Source organism: Vigna unguiculata, chromosome 5 (assembly GCF_004118075.2).
Source record: "Vigna unguiculata cultivar IT97K-499-35 chromosome 5, ASM411807v1, whole genome shotgun sequence".
In the NCBI taxonomy this organism is placed as follows: Eukaryota; Viridiplantae; Streptophyta; class Magnoliopsida; order Fabales; family Fabaceae; genus Vigna; species Vigna unguiculata.
In genome coordinates, this window is record NC_040283.1 from 47,742,168 (window position 1) to 47,761,132 (window position 18,965).

Consider the following 18,965-nt stretch of genomic DNA (forward strand, 5'->3'; position numbering starts at 1 on the left):
GACCAATAAGTATAGAGTTTTTTTTTTTTAATTATAACAAATTATACTTTCATTCCCAATTATCCTTGCATTAATGTCTCAGAAATATATTTCTTAATAAATATAGGGCACTTAAATAATTTAACAAGGACTTAGTTCGAAAATAGGTTAATGTTTTTTTGTATAAATCAAATTAAATTATTATTTTTCTTATAAATGGGATTAGATGTGATATTACATAGAATGTATGACTACATAACCTTGTGTGGAGATCGTTTAATCGTGGCATTTTATTATGAATTATTATTTCCTTGATTCAAAAATTGATGACATGATTTATTTTTAATAGAATGGTACGATCTCATTAAATTAAATGGTTACACATACCATTGAATATAGTTTTAGATTTAGTCTAAGACCTATTCTTATTGGTCATTTATTGAAGCCATTAATTTTGTACTATATTTACTTCATAATGAGTTCTAAAATAATTCATTTCGCTGATATTAAATTAAATGGTTACACATACCGTCGAATATAGTTTTAGATTTAGTCTAAGACCTATTCTTATTGGTCATTTATTGAAGTCATTAATTTTGTACTATATTTACTTCATAATGAGTTCTAAAATAATTCATTTCGCTGATATTGATCAAATTCAATTCTAATAAAGTATGTTAATTTAGTAAATTCAATTTTAATAAATAATGTGATAGACAAAAGTTATTTTAATAAATAAAATAATTAAATTACAATTTTATTCTCTGATTAAAATTAATTAATAATAATAAAATTATTATTATCAATATTATCGTTATTATTATCATAGTGAAAATTTTACCATATAGTTAAAATTCAAATAAAAGTGAAAAAATTTAATTAAAAGTAAAATATATTATAAATTTGTGTAAAATTCGGTCATTCTTTAAATCCGTCAAGTCAATGCAAATTAATGGAAGAGGGTTTCTCTCTACACCTCCAAAGAATTCTGTTGTTACACCTCCAAAAGAATTTAAATTTCTTATAATACTTCTCTGAATCTTTTGACTATTTAGTGGTAAAAGTTAAAAAAAAAATTCTCGGTAAAATCCTTAACTGGTACATCTATAAAATCAAACACACTATTATAAATTATTATTATTATTATTATTGAAAACTCTTTTTTTTTTCCTTTGAGTAAAGGTGGGGTATTCACATCATAGATTATGTTTCATATTTCGTATATACAAGTAATAATAGAATACAAACTTAATATGCCAGTATTAATATCGCATTATATAATAATGAAAAAGATACAATGAATAATGATTTTTTTTATAAATGCTGAATTTTTAAGTAAATTTATTTTAAAAATAATAAAAATCATTAAATTATTTTATTTTAATTCTAAATTTAAACTTGTTATGTTTAGAAAATATTATCTTATTTGATTGGAACCTAGAGTCAAACATTGTGATGTATTTATCTTTTGGGTGTATATTTTTAGTGTTAAAATGCCACTCTTAATTTTAGTAATATTATTTTAGTTTAAATATATTTTTAGTTTGTGCACACTCCTATAAAAAACTCCTTGGAGACTCATCTGCGCATCGCTTCAACCGTTTTAAATCACTTCATCTCCCTTCACCTCGTGTCTCTCTGCTCTCGATTATTCCGATTCCGACGACTTTAACCCTCGTCGTCGACTTAGAGATCGCAGTCCCAACGCCGCTCTAACGCTCGCATCAGACTCTAATACTATCTTTCGGAACGGGTTAGTCTCTTCTCGCTTCCTGTGTGGTTCTCTACCTTAATGTGTTCCAGGTCCAGGTGTGTAATCTTCGTTTTCTAATCTTCTTCTCATTAATCAATGTATACTATGAGTGTGCTTTTCGCGTAAATATCGGATTAAAGATTATGCTGTGAGATTAGGTTTTGGTTTAAGATTTGGAGTTTTCTTATATATTGCACGTCTCAGTAGAATGTTTCCCAACTCCTCCACTTGAATTCTTATTTAATGCAACGAATAAATTATGGCCGGGAAGAGTTAAATGTGATGCGGCCAAAGTTTCAAATAAATGTGCTTTAATACCTTGCCTTCTATGGCGTAAATGGAATAACAGAAACGCTGCCGTGTTTCAAAAACAATCAATTCATCACTCTGTAATAAAAGAACATGCTTGTCCTTTCCATAAAACTTCACTCTCAGCCCAAACCGTTGAGAATTGGTGAGTAGTTCATATTTTCTGGTGTGTGTGTTTTGTTGTGATCTGCTTAGCATTAAAAATAGATTGACGATGGTATATTAAAATTCTTTTTAATATATTTTAAAACTTTAAGATCTTTAAAAGTAATATTAAAAAAACAGCAGAAAATACAAATAGGTTAAATTGGTTGGTGGGGGTGAACTGCATTTATTACAGAAATGGATAAATCATGTTTTATGTGCATGCCTTCATTCAAGAAAAGTCATATTTATTAAATATGATTTCAAGTTGCGCTAGAAATTAATAATAAAAGTTATGGAAGCATAACTAGATTTTGGTGGAAAATTGTTAATCCATGAAGTAGTCTTTAATTAGTGTAATAATACGATAATTGGGTGAAATAGTATTCGAGAAAGAGGAATTCTTTGTTTTTATTATAAAGGAGAAGTCGTCTGCATAAATCATGACTTTCCCTTGTTTGAATTTTTTTTTTTTTTTGAATTTCAAAATTTAATATATATATATATATATATATATATATATATATATATATTTTGTATAAGAAAATAAAATTTTAAAAATTGGCTGGAAAAAATATGAAACAAAATCATGTAATAAATTATTTAATAACTAGTTTAATTTATCTAACAATATTTGTAACATTTTTTATTTATGTGAACAACTATTTAATATTAAACTATTCATTAATATATGTTAATAAAAGAAATTAAATAAAAAATACACTGATTTGTTTAATAGTGTTAAATTAAATAAAGTAATACATTTTTATTAATTTGTGTAACAATTTATGTCACAGTGTATTCAGTACATAATTTATTTATTAAACAATTTTTTAATCAATTATTTAACAAACTATTTAATAAGTAATTTATTAAAATAGTATATTATGTTATTTCGTTGAAGATATTTGATAATCCATTACATATGTCTATATTCCTTTATTTAAGATCGTGACATTAAATTTACTATGTTTTAATAGTTTGGTTTGTATATGTATATTTTGGTTTTAATTTATTTTTTTTAAGTGTCTTTATTTTGTTGTGTAAAAAATATGAGTAACTAAAAGAAATAAGATTGTTGAATTAAATGAAAAATTTAAATGAAAAGTAAATTTGTACAATGGCTTTGTTTTTACAAGGGAATGCTAAACAAATTATCTATGAGACGTGTTATATGGTCTTCTTTTCTTGTCTTCTTGGTTGTCTTGGTGAATCATGTTCGGGTAGATATATTAGAAGGAAGTGTAAGTGAATTATCATCATCGTTGATTTTTTCTTAGTTATCCTCGGTTGGATTATTAGACGCGTGCGAATACATTGTGGGTACATAAATTTGTCTTGGAATAATTTATAATTTATTTTATCGTTATTCCGTAACTCGCGGAATTAATTTTTTCCTCTTCTTATAATTCTGTTACTTTTAAATTTTCTAATTTAATTAACTTTTGAACAGTGCTAGGTAACATACGAACTAAGATCATGAAAAGTGACAATAGTCAAGAAATCTTCCCATTTTCGTCTCTTTGGATTTCTATTGTTTATAATTTTGTTTCTTTGTCCGATCTATTTAACTTTTTTTCAGTATTCTTTATATCAGCAACTAAAAAAAACTTTAAAAGGTATGCAATCTTTTCTACTTCATTTTATTTATAAATTTGTTACTTTAAATAATTTGCAATTTACTTATAATTTTGTAACTCGAAGAATTTGTATTATTTGCCGATAATTTTGTCGCTTCAAAGAATTTGTAATTTATTTACATTTTCTCTTTTTTTTACTCCATTTCATCTATAAGTTCTAACAAGTCTTTTTTTAAGTCAATATTTCCTATACGTGCAAAGTATATAACATTAGGCAAAAAGTGACTACTACAACATTATATCATTTTATACATGAACAGATAAATATTAAAATCCGTAGTTAATAATATATTAAATAATGTAAGATGAGTTGGAAATAGAAAATAATTAGTGGTAAGGCTTTGTTAGGAGACAAGGACGTGAATTGCGTTTTGTTTGTTTGATTTATTGAGTGATTATGATATGACAGGCCGGTGGAGTTAGTGTGCACACACTCACTCACTTGGTGGACCTAACACCCCGTGTGTCATGCCAAGTTGCGCACAAAGTCACAATGCCCATCATTTTTTTTTTTTATATTTCTAATTTACACAACCACCACCCCAAATAAACCATTAATTAACAATTCTTTAATTAATATATCCAAATATACATTCAAGCTTTTGCCTCCACCATTTATTATTCAACTTCCTATATTAATTAGTGTCTATACCTTTTTAAGGGTCTTTACATGCACGATCTTTAAAAATCTTCGTATATTATTTTCAATCATTATTTACCACTAAAATTATTTATAATATCAAAAATATTAAAAAATGAATTTTAAATTTTATATATCTTGAACATGAAATTAAAAATTAAAAGATAGTTCAATAGTACTATCATGATAAAAGATAGAACAATAAATTAAATAAACAAATTCTTTTGTTACAATAGATTTTAATCATGATTATGGTACTACGTTAAGAAATGAACTTAAAATCTAACTTGATCTTATAAAATTAACTTTGTACATATTTATATGATGTAAACTTGTCTTATTTATAATTGACATGAAATCTTTAATACAAATTTTTGATTAATTTTTTCCTTTCTTCTCAATGAATATTCAAAATAAAGTTGTTCCACTCTATCCAATCATCTTTAAAATATATTTTAAAGTTTTTTTTCTAAAGATAAAATTTTAATAAAAATTATGTTTTAAAATAAACAATATTTCCAATATGATTGGGTTATAATAATTGATCGGATTATGTTATCTATATGACTAGATGTTGGAATTTAAAAAACACAATGAGTAAACAACACCAAAAATTTCAGTAATGGTGACAATATAAGTTGGTAATTTATGTATTTGAATAATTTAAAATTCTTTTAAAAAAATTTTGGCATGTTTGAATGAGAAAATTAAAAAAATTTGAAATAAAAAATTTTAAAATAATATTTTAAATAATTAAAATATTATATTTTGAAATGCACTCAAACAAAGAAAATTGAAAATTTTCAAAAATTGAATTGTGTGAACCAAAAATTAAGACGAATTAATTCCATTAAATTCACGAATTAATTCCATTAAATTTCGGAACAAATCGACTCAGATAAAAGAATTAAAAATAAAATATTTCAATTATTTAATCAAATCTAATTATTTAATAAATAAAAAATTCAAAATTACTATATATTTTAATTTATTGGAATTATTAAAATCTCTTCCGCGTACAAGTAAAAGAAATTCAACTTTCATACCTATCTTTTGTATACTCAATAATATAATAATATAATTAAAAAACAATAAAAAAATGGGAGGAGAGGAGACATTGAGTTGGATATGGCTTAATAGGACACTCCTATTAACCACTTTTAACCATTTTCTTCACCTTCACCAACTGCCTCTCTCATTTATTTATTATGCGCATAGTGAAGAAAAAGTGATACATAGCGAACACAACACAAAAAAACAGATGAAGAGTTAAAAGAGAGATTGATGGTGGGTATTGCTCCGAAGTAGAGCTAAGTAGCTACAACAAAAATTCATAATTCCTTACTCTCGCCGCCATGGCTGGTCTTCAAAGATCTGCAGTGTCCTTCAGGAGGCAGGGTTCTTCTGGCTTTGTTTGGGACGATAGGTTCTTATCAGAGGAATTGAACAAAGTCAACAACCAACACCAAAACAACGACGACAACAACGACACCGATGAGATTAAAGACCTTCAACTTCAACCAGCGCCGCCCCTCCAGAGAACCCGCTCCAACGGCGGAACGCGCGCCTACCGCACCGGAAAAGTCTCGCCGGCGATCGAGCCTCCGTCTCCCAGACTCTCTGCATGCGGCTTCTGCGCCGCGTTTGGAAAAGCACCGCCACGGGACCACAACAAGGCGCAGCGGACTAAACCCGCCAAGCATCGAACGAGGTAGACGACGGTGGTTTCAGGCGACGGAGAGAGAATATTCCGGCCAGGTTTCTACTCTTTTGGTTTTATGATGTAATGTCTTTTACTTTTAGGTTTGTAGGGTAGGGCCGGTTGAGTTGAATTGATGTTAAATTAAGAACATAATCATGAGTCATCACTTCTCTGTTACTTCTTCTCTCTTCATTTCACTCTATACTATGTTCAGATTTATTATTAGTTTGTTTTTTCATCATTGAAATTGTCTTCCACTAATTTTATATTTTAACTATTTTTTTTATTTTTTTAATTTATTATTTCAATTAGATAATTTATTTTAATATTTTTTGAATAATGTGATGATTTAATAGTGATTAAAATAATAAATTAAAATGGGTAAAAAAATAGATTAACATTTTTATTGGGTCGAATAGTGATATAATCTTTATATGGGAATGCGTATTGATTGTGATTAAGTTATCTTTATACAAAGCAAATCTCAAAAACGGGATATTTTAATGATTATGTTAGCTATGACAGCAAATTGCAAACTACAGGATAATGAGGAAACAAATACGACAAATATATCAATTTATATTTTGTAGTATTTAATATTTTATTTATTTATTTTTGTGATTTCAATATTTTTTATTTAATGTGGTCTTTAAATTTTAAAAAAATGATTTTTTATGTTAGGTCAACATTAATATCGCTCCTCTTATTTTATCTTTGAGATTTAATAATAAACGGGTAAAGAGAATGCGTAAAAAGAATGGCTAATTGTATTTATAAACTTTAATTCATCATCTCTAAACAACTTTAATTAATAACAAAAACCACGTTAAATAAAAAAGTATTAAATCATTACTATAAATATAAAATATTAGATTGTTTTATTGCCGTATATGAAATATTATCAGTTTCAAAATCTGCTCATGTAAAATTTTGTTCTTCAACTATCTTTCAAAGAATTAGAAAAAAACAAAAGATATTCAAATTTTCTTGATCTCAACACCTAAATAATATAAACCTACTAAATATTTTGAAACAAAATTAATGTTAATCATAGATTGACAAATCATTACAGTACTTTAACTTTTAAGTAGTTGTTGTCCTGCTCTGTTTTTTTTTTTCTTTCCTAGTAAAGTAATGATATCTAATTGAGTAATCGTACGAGGAATTTTTGTGTTTATATTAATATAGAATGTTGTTTTATATATTAAATAACTTTAGATATAGTTATACAAAGTTTGCTAAGAATTTTAAACGAGGGAATTGAGTTCTAACTCAATTTTCCTGTAAATTAATTCTATCTATCCTTATAAATACAAGAATTGAGTTTTTAACAACATAATTTTTCTGCAATTTATGAAATGGGGTTAAAATAATGAGTAGGTTTAGTTTAACTTGTTAGAAATCTAACTTTGAGTCTAAATCTCACATTAGTTAGAAATGAGAAAGTAAAACACGATCCATCAATCTATTGTCTTAAGGTTTTGGATTGAGAGTGATATGAATGTCTTATGTGGTCTCATTAGTGTTGTATCTCCCCACTCAAACTATTTCTGTAAATCTAACGTAACTTATTTGGGTTAAATAATATTTTTAGAGAGCTTTAAGAAAATAACTATATATTATCCCAAAACTAATTGCAACAAAACATTATTCATGTTATTCTCACTTTCATTTTTTAATACTTTATTTAATTAATTGATTTAATAACACAAATTTTCATTATTAAAATTTTTATAACATAAAAGTATAAAAGGTTAAATATGTTTTTGGTCCCTTAACTTTCAGTGAATTTTGGAATTAGTCAATTTTGAAGCTTTTGACCAATTTAGTCATTCATTATTCAAAATACGTGAATTTGGTTATTTTAATCAAATTTTGTTAAGTTTATTTGACATTTGAAGTGTGTTTCATAATAGTATTTAATTTATCATTAAAGTAAAAATGTGTCAAATATTATAAACAACTCAAATACAATCATGAAATGCAGTACAATACGAAATATCAAATAAATCTAACAAAATTTGATTAATAAGACTAAATCCACATATTTCGAAAGATAAATTACTAAATTGATCAAAAGTTTCAAAATTGACTAATTTTAAAATTCACTAAAAGTTAAGGGACCAAAAACATATTTAACCAAAATATAAATTATTCATTCTATCTTTTTTTTTCTTGGCGTATTATGCGTGAAGAGGTGTCCACTAAAGGTGGAAAGTATTAGATAGGCACTCATTTATTATCTATGCGTTAGATTTTGGTATCTATTGGGACACATTCCAAACAAACACACAACACTTGCTTCAATATGATATGAAGCCCAAATTTTACGGTGGCCATTCACTCAAGCTTATATATCCGTGGAGATTGGGTCATCATCTCAAACCCACCATTCAATACTCTTTTTAATATTTTAGAGATTAAAATGATAAAAACTAAAAGTTTAATTAGTACCTTAGTTCTAAATCTATAATTCATTTGTTTTTGTTTTAATATTAATCGAGACTATTATTTTTAGATAGAGACAATATTAACTCTTTTGTTAGATTGAAGTTAAAGTTATTTGTTAAGTGTCACGGGTAAAAATTTGAATTATATTTTATTTTTGAAATCTCTCTTGTTTTTTATGTTATTTTCTCCTACCACCATTTTTCCCTTTCTTTCTCTTTTCCACCCATCATTTTTTCCTATTTTTTTTTTGCCTCTTCTACCTATGATGCACAGATACGATATGTGTATCGAATATGATATGTATCCGATACGCTGATACATTTATTTTCAAAATAATAGGATACGATACGTGATAGATACACTATATATAAATATTGAAAAATGTACAATAATTTTACAAATATAATAAATATATGATTATTAATGTGTGAATCCAAAAATTTTAATTAGAGAACAATTATTTTAGTAGTCAAAAACTGGTAGCTAATGTTAGTGACCAATTTAAAAACCAATTCATAATTGAAATTATTTTAATTATCAATTTAGAGACTAATTATAATTTTTTAGAACTATTTTAATTATCAATATAGTGACTAATTATTTTTTATCATTAAAATTGTTCACTATTCAAAGATTTTATCGTAGTGTATTATGACTTTATAAAGTAGATACTTCATTGATAATTATTGTTAAAGTATCCTAAAGTAACACGATACGTGTCGGACACGAATACGTGATCCAAGTTGAAGTATTCGTGTATCATAGCTTACCACCCTTTTCTTGTTTCTCTCCGACTTCCTTGGAGTTTATGATTTTTGATTGTTGTTCAAACTTTGATTGTAGTTAAATATTTTTATTAATGATGTTGTTGGTTATTACCTATTTGAAATTTGAGTTCATAATTGATGTATATGAAGTGTTTAAGGAGATTTTTTAGTGATATTTAGGAATATAAAATGAGATGAGCCGGTTCCTTATAAATGATAAATGAAGGTGTTGGAAGTTTGGAGGAGAAAATAAAAAGAAGAAAAGAAAATCAAAGATTCGCACACTTACACATTACAAAGTGTTAATGTTGATTTAACATAAAATATCACATAGACTATGTTAAAAATAAAAACATAAATTCAATTGAGTAAAAAAATATATAGATACAACATATGTCTTGTGACAAAATTACTAATTAAGTAGACAAAAATTAATAAATAATACTAGTTACATAAGATAATAATTAAAAATGTTCCTATTCCAAGTATATTGAGAAAATATTTGAAGTTATAATTTTATCTTAAAAAAACATCTCTGAGAAGTAGGATTCGTCTTTAAAACTCATTTTCATATACTTAGAATCGAAACAAAAAATAATTGATATGCACCTTAGGAGCATATATAATTTCTCAGATGTGATATTTTCACAAGAAAGTCCAATAACAGTTAAAACACCGATATAACTGGGTAAGTTGTTAAGCTAGGGGAGAGTAGAATCATCTTTATTTGTGAGATAATTTAAGTTTATTTTCTTTCGTGATTTATCAAAGTACATAAAATTTTAAAAATATTGTTGTTCTTTAACTAAATTAAAATTATATTTCCTAAACACGATTTCTTTTATTAAAATTGTGTTTTAAGCACAATTTCAATTAAAAAAAGAGTAGATTCTCGTTTTCAGATAAAAAAATAATAATTAGCAAGAAAAAAATAAAATCTTATTTACAAATACGACTTCAACTAGAAAATATAAAGTTATTGTTTGTTAAGTTCTGTTGAGTAATTCTGTAAAAGTTTATCCCCGTAAGTAAATTAGAAAAAATAAATGGCACCACGAATAATCATTAATACTTAATGATATGATGAAGAGTATCAATAGAGGACTATAAAAATTATACAAACTAATTTAGTTATAATTACTTTATTAATTCCTAGACTTGAAGGAACACACTTGAAGGTTTGTTCATTAAAAAAAAAAAATCGTGTTAAGAATATTCAAATTCATATCATGAAGAGGTAAAAGTTCATACCAAGTCCAGAATGATGTGTCAATCTAGCAATACATGTTTGTTATTACTAAAAAAAGGTTATTTTGTCTCCCAATTTTATATATTTATTTCTATAATTTTATAATTTTGTTCCACTGATTTTGAGTGCCAGTTCCGTCCATGTAAAAAACGAACTTTCAAATTTTTACTTCTATTTTTTTTAATAATAATGGCCATGAAATTTTTTTGATGCAAAAGTTTTACTGATTTAGGCCCAAAGCAAGAAGAAAACAAGAGTAAAGAGAGTGAACAAACGACATAGCGCGAAATTCTTTAACATTTGGATGCAGTTATTGTAGTAAGGAAAGAAGGGTACAAGAGAAGGAAATTTCGGGTCTTGCAAGTATTAGATTAACAAGAGAGATAAATTCTATGCTAAAATAGTTAAATTTTGCAACATGAATGTGACATTTATTTTTGACAAAAATTATATTGCATGCACATGTAAAGAGAAAAAGGGTTCGGTTATGGTTTGATGAATAGAAACATCGCCACTGACGTTGTAGTAGTGTGCAGTGTGTTCAAATGGTGTTTCTGTCACTAGTTGTTCATGTTGAACCAGCAACATAAGATTCTGTCACGAAACCTGTCGATGGTCGGAATCTGACAGAAAATGAAGAATCTCAGATATTGTTTCAGTTGGGCGTTTGTCATTATATTCATTCATGTAAATGTACTTGTCACTCCATATCTCACTCGTGCAGAAGGGTTTGATTCTGTGATCCAGTACCCACGTTCCAGGTGGAGAAGAACCCGAACTAGATCCAAATGGGTTCTTTATGTCGGTGATTATGGTGCGAAAGGCGATGGTATTCACAATGACACTGAGGTAATTGATTCCTTCTATTTTGTAATTTCTGAGTTTACATAGTAAGCAAATACTTTCTGCAACAGAGAAATCAGTTACATATAGTGAACCGATGTGCTTAATAATGTTTATTTAGAGTGTGAATCAAGGAGGAGGGTAATTTGGATGATTCTTTTGCTTAAAACTGAAGTATTCAGATTCAAGTCTTGCGGCCAGGTTATAGTAGATTTCATAATAGCCCATGAAATGTTTGATAATTTGTCTGAACGGACCAGGTAGGATTAGGAATGTCCCCGTGACTTTGTCTATTTATTTCTCTTTTCAGGCCTTCCTGGGGGCTTGGGGAATCGCATGTTCTCTCGCTGGATTTGTAAATCTTGTTTTTCCATCTGGGGAAACTTTTCTTATCTATCCAGTGGACATTGGTGGGCCTTGTCGATCTAAGATTATTTTGACGGTACGCTCACAGAGTCAAAACTCTCACATGTTGAAGAAAATTCTTGTCATCTTCTCCTTTTCAGTTCTTGAATGAGGTGTGATTTTACAGAAAATATTCACTATTAATTTTCAAATTTGTTATAGATATCAGGTACAATAGTTGCACCTCAAGATCCTGAGGTGTGGCTTGGTTTGAATCAGCGAAAATGGCTTTACTTCCATGGGGTGAATCACCTCACTGTTGATGGTGGAGGGAGTGTCAATGGAATGGGAGAGGAATGGTGGGCCAGATCTTGCAAGATCAACTCCACAAATGTATTGCTTCCTGAAAAGCTTAAATTAATATTTTTTCTTCAAGTTTAATCAACTGTGTAACTAAAGTGGCTTCAAAATGTCCTTTCGCAGCCATGTCATCCTGGTCCAACGGTTAGTGGCGCTTCAAATATATGGAGCAAACCAGATCGTTTTCCCTCATCTGATATTTGCTATGTGTTTTATATTAGCTGAATATGAAACAACATTGACACTGCAGGCTCTGACTTTTCATAGATGCAAGGATCTAAAAATTAGAAATCTTATGCTGATAAATAGCCAACAAATGCACTTGTCGTTCACTAACTGTATGCGGGTTGTTGCATCCCATCTCAAAGTATTAGCACCTGCTTCCAGCCCTAATACTGATGGAATCCATATTAGTGCAACAAAGGGAGTGCAGGTCAGGGATAGTGTAATTAGAACAGGTACTGCTGCTGTACAGTTATTTTCAACCAAGTGTCATTTTAGGCTTGAATGATATTATGGTTTCAACGGTAATTTATATATGTTTTTTACCTTCAAATAGCGATTGTCATATAATTGTTAAATAATTAGCCACGTTACAGAACACATGCATATGCCTCATGTTAATAAAGATCAAGTTAAGCAGAATGACACTAGTTTAAATGGTTTTGAAACCCTATGGTAATAAAGAAATGAAAGAACAAAGTAATTATCTGATAAGCTTTTGGTTGACATGGATTGTGAAGATGTCTGGATTTTTTTTTTCTTCGTTGGTGCTGAAAGCTGTCTGAAGTTAATGGTTTGCATGTCAATTCTTACTTGTTACTTTCAGGATATATAGCCTTTCAATAACATCGTACCAAGTTTGCTTTATTGTTAAGAGACAACAAAATTCAGAAGAAAAAAGAAGCAAAACATGAAAAATAACAGGCAAAATGTAATTGTGAAAAACCATGCATGTTGCAGAATTTGGACGAAAGCCAAGTCTAAATGCAATGAATACTTTCATCATTTGCATTATCTTCCAGAATAAACTTTAGTGGTCAAATGATATACCAAAAGCAAAATAATTCTGTTCATTATTTTCAATTTCAGGTGATGACTGCATTTCAATAGTTAGAAATTCTTCACGGGTCTGGATCAAAAACATATATTGTGGTCCTGGACATGGGATAAGGTGAAAGTAACTTTCACTTTTCAATTCTCAAGACATTAAGTGGTACAATTGTTTTAACGGATCCTGGAACCTATTTTTTCCAGCATCGGTAGCTTGGGAAAATCAAATAAATGGGAGAGTGTGCAAAATGTAATTGTGGAGGGAGCTTACCTTTACAACACAGATAATGGGTTGAGGATCAAAACTTGGCAGGTGAGTTTCTTGACAACTGTAGCACTTTCATTTCTATAGTCACCCAGCAATGTACACATTGATTGTCTTCTGTCAAATTTTCGTCAGGGTGGTACTGGTTTGGCCTCCAAGATCACCTTCCAGAATATATTGATGGAAAATGTGTCCAATCCAATAATAATAGATCAATACTACTGTGATTCGCAACATCCATGTGAAAACCAGGTATGGAATTTGTAGTAACCTATGCTGAAGCTCAAATATGCTGCAAGAATGTAATTTCATGTATCAAATTACAGACTTCGGCTGTTAGCGTGGAGAATATATCATTCATTGATATACAAGGAACTTCAGCCTCTGAAGAAGCAATTAAATTTGCTTGCAGTGACGTTTCTCCATGTGAAGATCTATATCTTGAAAATATTTTTCTTGTATCATGCTTTGGAGAAAATACTAACTCTTTCTGCTGGCAAGCTCACGGTTCTGCTCGGGGTTTCTTGTATCCTCCTACTTGTTTCTCAACCAGTGATGATTTTATTAGACAAAATATCTTCGTAGAGTCAAACCATGCTATTCATTCCGTTTGAATTGAAGGTATACAGATTAAAGGTATTTACGTGTAGAATAAAATGAGTATGCGAGTTCCTTAGAAATTAGTTTGTACTCTATCGTTTAAAGGGAAGGTAGATATGATCACTTTTGATCCATTTTGAAGGTTTTGAAGTCCAGATTTATGTTCAGATGAAATAATCATTGTTAGCAAGCATATCATATGCCACTTTACATATTTCCAACTCAATATTCACATTTTAAAACTGGTTCATAAAATTTAAAATCATAGAATAAGCATAACCAAAAAATATTATATTATTGAACAAATGATTTAGTTTAACTATTTTGAAGCCATTGTCTATAGGGGAAGACATATCCATATCATGATTCTCTGGTCTTTTTTGTCAAATTCCAATTACACGTTTTAAAAGTGTTGAGTAATCTCTGAGCATCAGAATTATGCTCTCTGATAAGGCAAAAACAAATACACATAAAGAAAAATGTTAAACTCCATTTGCATGATATTTCTTTATATTGATATTAACTTTTCTACCATTTACATACAGTAGAAGATGACTTCTTCAGCAGCACATAAATGGTAAAAGGAGACCACTTGAATAGACTAATAATAAACATACAACTTTATATCTCAAAACAAAAACACCTAGCATGTTTATGGTATATACCCCAGAAGATTCGTTGTATAATCAATATCATGATATTGAAACTTGTATGAAGTGAACTGATCAAACAGAAAGGCAAAATTCAATTATAACACTGAAAAGTGAGTGAAACTTAGTTACTCCCAAACTCTAAATATTTCTAACTCAATGCATCTGGACTACATGCTAAGATCTATTAGTGACAACTTTTCACTGACATGCACATGAAATTTGTGTTGATGAGCTCATAAAAAGCTGTTTCAACTTCAAGCTCCGGCAAGCAACTGCGTTAGCGAGGGCCAAGTTTTGGGCAGCCACGGGCAAGAGGCTTAGAACTGTTTTCTGGAACTCTGAAAGTTCTAGGTACCATCTTATCAACATACAGTGTTCCATCCAAGTGATCACACTCATGCTGTAAAATCCGAGCCTGCCAACCAGTAGCATTTATTTTTACGGGTTCCCCGTGACGATCAAAACCTTCAACCTCAACATCAAGGTATCGTTCTACCACAGCGTACCCAGAAACACTGCAAAACGTTGTTACAGATGACATACATGCTAGACAAACTATCACATAAAACACGCGATCCAGAATTTTTATATTGTGAATTAGCTGTTACCTCAGCAATCATTAATCAACAAATTCATTTGGATCCAATCAGGTTGGAGGACAATCTTACTGAAAACGAGGCATATTTACAATAGGACAAACAAGAGTATAATAACAAAGTAAGAAGTTCAAAATTTAGTAATTTGAAATAAATTTGAAATCAATAATAAAGAGTGAGTTCAAACAAGAGTATATAACAAAGTATGTAACCAGCATTTCTCAATGCAGAATTCCTAAAAGTAAAAACACAAACGCATATGCCACTGAATGATTGAAACTTGTGGAAAAACAAGTAATGTATGATAAGAGGAAAAGAAAGGGTGAAAGAATTGTTAACTAGGTATAGACACACCTCAAGCATCCTTCAAAAAAGAGTGCAGTCCTATTGGACTTCTTCTTGAGCTTAGGATTCAATATCACCTACTTCAAATCAACATATCTGAATGAATATGCCTATTACGATGCCAAGGGAAAAAGTGTGAAATTGAATCGAATAGTTCTCTCCTGTTTTTGCATTGAATAACATTGGGGATGAAGACAGACATAGACATACCAAAAGATGAAAAGGTCTTCTATCTTGTTCTTTGAGTGTTTCCCCATCGTCATAACCCATATATTCTTCTTTATCTTCCAAAACAATTATCTGCACACAAACACATAAAATAAATCATATATTTTGATACGATTGTATAGCTAAGTACTATTACTCCAGAAAATGATACGATAGAAACCCTAAGAGGAATTCCAATCTGTGGAGCAGCGAGGCCAACTCCAGGTGCCTTTCGCATGACGCGGATCATGTCGTCGATGATCTTCTGCACTCTCTCGGATTTCATCTCCGACGCCTCAACTTCTTTGGCTCGTTCGTGCAGAACCGGCTCTCCGGCTTTCACAATTTTCGGTAACTTCAATGCTCCGCCCATCAACCATCCCGAACCAGAGCTCATCCTCTTCCCAGCCATTCCGCTCATGCTCGTGTTGGTGCTGCTGCGAAGGTCTCCGCCCATTACGACGGCGTTTCGAAGGAGGTATGCCGCCACCGGAACCACGCGCAGCCGCAACGCCACCAGCCGCACCGCTGCCATCTTCTTTCAGTCACTCCCAAGTGAAATTAATTTCATTTTATTTTATTATCTATTTCGGAAAGAATAATGATAGAATGACACTCCAAAATTACCACTTTGATGACCAGCTTACGTGGCAACGGAAATCAGATTTAAAATTTTTAATTTTTAATTGAAAAATTAAATTGGGTGCAGGAAGAGTCATTTTTCTTATACGTGCGTGGTCACAGCCCGTTGCCACTTTCATCCAACACCAGTCTGCGCATTTCTTTTTTCTTTTTTGAAAAGTCTTTCACTGCTCCACCGCTTCTCCATTTCTCCAAAGCGCCCTCAAACCCCTCTGCGCTCCTTCTTCCCGCACACACACAGACCCGCACCACACACACCTCTTCTCCACGTTTTCCCACCAACCGGTCCAGAAACCCCAAAACCCCTCCCAACGAGAAACCCTAACCCGAATCCCTCTCCCTCTCCCTCTCCCTCTCCCGCTCCCGCTCCGTCTCACACCAACACTTGGACGCAACTTTTTCTGCTGTCGTTGCTCAATCCCCGAACCCCTCCACACTCCCAATTTCATAACCTAACCTAAACTTTTCCCCAATTTCGACGCTCAATTGGTGGACCTTTTTGAAATTTATCATGCGACTCAGTGAAATGTAAGATGTAACCCACGATAGACTTTTTGGACAATTTATTTGTAAAAATTTTGAATAAAATAATAATCCCAGGGCATTGGTGGACCCCATTTTGTTCCCCCTTTGAAGGCAGACAACCTTTAATTTCTTCTACTCAATGAATATGTAATAAGTGAATAAAAACATTGGTGGACCTTTTTGAAATTTATCATGCGACTCAGTGAAATGTAAGATGTAACCCACGATAGACTTTTTGGACAATTTATTTGTAAAAATTTTGAATAGAATAATAATCTCAGGGCATTGGTGGACCCCATTTTGTTCCCCCTTTGAAGGCAGACAACCTTTAATTTCTTCTACTCAATGAATATGTAATAAGTCAATAAAAACATTGGTGGACCTTTTTGAAAATTTATATATTTGAATTTCCATTTTTGTTTTTATTATATTTATAATAAGAATATAATACTTTTTAGAAAGTTTTCCCCAAATCGCTATTTCTTATTGTAATAAAAACTTAATTAGTTAAGTTAAATTTAATGAACTAAACCAATGTTCAAAAAATATTGTCCAAAGAGTCAGAATAATGAATAATCGATTATTCTATTTTATTAAATTCTATCTTTCTTTGTTATTAACCGAAACCATTCCTTTACTTTACAAAAAAGATAAAAGAAAAACCTAAGAAACCAAATTCATTAGAATCCTAATTTTTTTTCTTTATTGTATGGAATATACACATCAATATTCATGGATCATACCTTTTATTCCATTCCCAGTTCCGATGTTAATAGGAGTGGGACTTCTACTTTTTCCCACTGCAACGAAAAATATTCGCCGTATTTGGGCTTTTCCTAGTATCTTATTGTTAACTATAGTTATGATTTTTTCGCTTGATTTGTCTATTCATCAAATCAAGAATAGTTTGTTTTTTCAATATGTATGGTCTTGGACCATAAATAATGATATTTCTTTAGAGTTTGGGTACTTGATCGATTCACTTACTTCTATTATGTCAATATTAATTACTACGGTTGGCATTCTCGTTCTTATTTATAGTGATAATTATATGTCTCATGATCAAGGATATTTGAGATTTTTTGCTTATCTTACTCTTTTTAATATTTCAATGTTGGGATTAGTTACTAGTTCGAATTTGATACAAATTTATTTTTTTTGGGAATTAATTGGAATGTGTTCTTATTTATTAATAGGCTTTTGGTTCACCCGCCCTATTGCGGCAAATGCTTGTCAAAAAGCATTTGTAACGAATCGTGTAGGGGATTTTGGTTTATTATTGGGAATTTTAGGTCTTTATTGGATAACGGGTAGTTTGGAATTTCGGCATTTGTTTCAAATTATAAATAATTTGATTTCTAAAAATGAAATGAATATTTTTTTTTTACTCTGTTTGCCCTCTTGCTATTTTGTGGCTCAGTTGCAAAATCTGCCCAATTTCCTCTTCATGTATGGCTACCCGATGCTATGGAGGGACCTACTCCAATTTCTGCCCTTATACATGCTGCTACTATGGTAGCCGCTGGAATTTTTCTTGTGGCTCGTCTTTTTCCTCTTTTCATAGTGCTACCCAAAATAATGAACGCAATAGCTTTTATAGGTATAATAACAGTAATATTAGGAGCTACTTTAGCTATTGCTCAAAAAGATATTAAGAAAAATTTGGCCTATTCTACAATGTCTCAATTGGGTTATATGATGTTAGCTTTGGGTATGGGATCTTATCGAGGTGCTTTATTTCATTTGATTACTCATGCTTATTCAAAAGCATTGTTGTTTTTAGGATCTGGATCCATTATTCATTCAATGGAAGCTCTTGTCGGATATTCTCCAGCTAAAAGTCAAAATATGGTTTTTATGGGCGGTTTAACAAAACATGTACCAATTACAAAAACTT

The 18,965-nt window shown here is 30.2% G+C and overlaps 3 protein-coding genes and 1 pseudogene across 6 annotated transcripts; 3 read left to right on the top strand and 1 right to left on the bottom strand.

The window, feature by feature from the left end:
* The first annotated feature begins 5,563 nt into the window (after positions 1-5,563).
* On the top strand, positions 5,564-6,414 carry LOC114183681 (MAPK kinase substrate protein At1g80180-like). Its single transcript, XM_028070790.1, has one exon. The coding sequence runs from the start codon at positions 5,821-5,823 to the stop codon at positions 6,178-6,180; it is 360 nt and encodes a 119-aa protein (XP_027926591.1). The 5' UTR covers positions 5,564-5,820; the 3' UTR covers positions 6,181-6,414.
* Positions 6,415-10,913: 4,499 nt separating this feature from the next.
* LOC114184151 (probable polygalacturonase At1g80170) lies at positions 10,914-14,286 on the top strand. Of its 2 annotated transcripts, XM_028071411.1 has the most exons (10): positions 11,371-11,483; positions 11,599-11,678; positions 11,788-11,919; positions 12,045-12,215; positions 12,306-12,326; positions 12,433-12,640; positions 13,275-13,356; positions 13,440-13,548; positions 13,636-13,752; positions 13,827-14,286. In XM_028071411.1, exons 2-10 carry the CDS (start codon positions 11,628-11,630, stop codon positions 14,112-14,114), a joined length of 1,179 nt encoding a protein of 392 aa, XP_027927212.1. In that variant the 5' UTR covers positions 11,371-11,483; positions 11,599-11,627; the 3' UTR covers positions 14,115-14,286. The 2 variants fall into 2 exon arrangements, with proteins under 2 accessions (XP_027927211.1, XP_027927212.1); XM_028071410.1 differs by lacking the exon at positions 11,599-11,678 and having other exon boundaries at positions 10,914-11,483; positions 13,827-14,285.
* Positions 14,287-14,702: 416 nt separating this feature from the next.
* On the bottom strand, positions 14,703-16,827 carry LOC114183390 (peptide deformylase 1A, chloroplastic/mitochondrial-like). Of its 3 annotated transcripts, XM_028070403.1 has the most exons (4): positions 16,083-16,827; positions 15,905-15,994; positions 15,704-15,771; positions 14,703-15,268 (listed from the first exon to the last, which is right to left on the bottom strand). In XM_028070403.1, the coding sequence occupies exons 1-4, from the start codon at positions 16,434-16,436 to the stop codon at positions 15,031-15,033; spliced, it is 750 nt and encodes a 249-aa protein (XP_027926204.1). In that variant the 5' UTR covers positions 16,437-16,827; the 3' UTR covers positions 14,703-15,030. The 3 variants fall into 3 exon arrangements, 1 of the variants encoding a protein (XP_027926204.1); XR_003604356.1 differs by having other exon boundaries at positions 15,051-15,268; positions 15,704-15,804; positions 15,905-16,305; XR_003604355.1 differs by lacking the exon at positions 14,703-15,268 and having other exon boundaries at positions 15,427-15,804; positions 15,905-16,305.
* A 1,428-nt stretch (positions 16,828-18,255) lies between these two features.
* LOC114185163 overlaps positions 18,256-18,965 on the top strand; it is a 941-nt pseudogene continuing 231 nt past the window's right edge.

Coding starts and splice junctions, on each gene's coding strand:
- LOC114183390 (XM_028070403.1), bottom strand. CDS start 16,436: ATGGCAGCGGTGCGGCTGGTGGCGTTGCGGCTGCGCGTGGTTCCGGTG. Junction 15,995..16,082: donor AGATTGGAATTCCTCTTAGG/GTTTCTATCGTA, acceptor GTTTGTGTGCAG/ATAATTGTTTTGGAAGATAA. Junction 15,269..15,703: donor TTTTTTGAAGGATGCTTGAG/GTGTGTCTATAC, acceptor AACGTTTTGCAG/TGTTTCTGGGTACGCTGTGG.
- LOC114184151 (XM_028071410.1), top strand. CDS start 11,268: ATGAAGAATCTCAGATATTGTTTCAGTTGGGCGTTTGTCATTATATTC. Junction 13,357..13,439: donor GGTCCTGGACATGGGATAAG/GTGAAAGTAACT, acceptor TATTTTTTCCAG/CATCGGTAGCTTGGGAAAAT. Junction 13,753..13,826: donor AACATCCATGTGAAAACCAG/GTATGGAATTTG, acceptor ATCAAATTACAG/ACTTCGGCTGTTAGCGTGGA.
- LOC114183681 (XM_028070790.1), top strand. CDS start 5,821: ATGGCTGGTCTTCAAAGATCTGCAGTGTCCTTCAGGAGGCAGGGTTCT.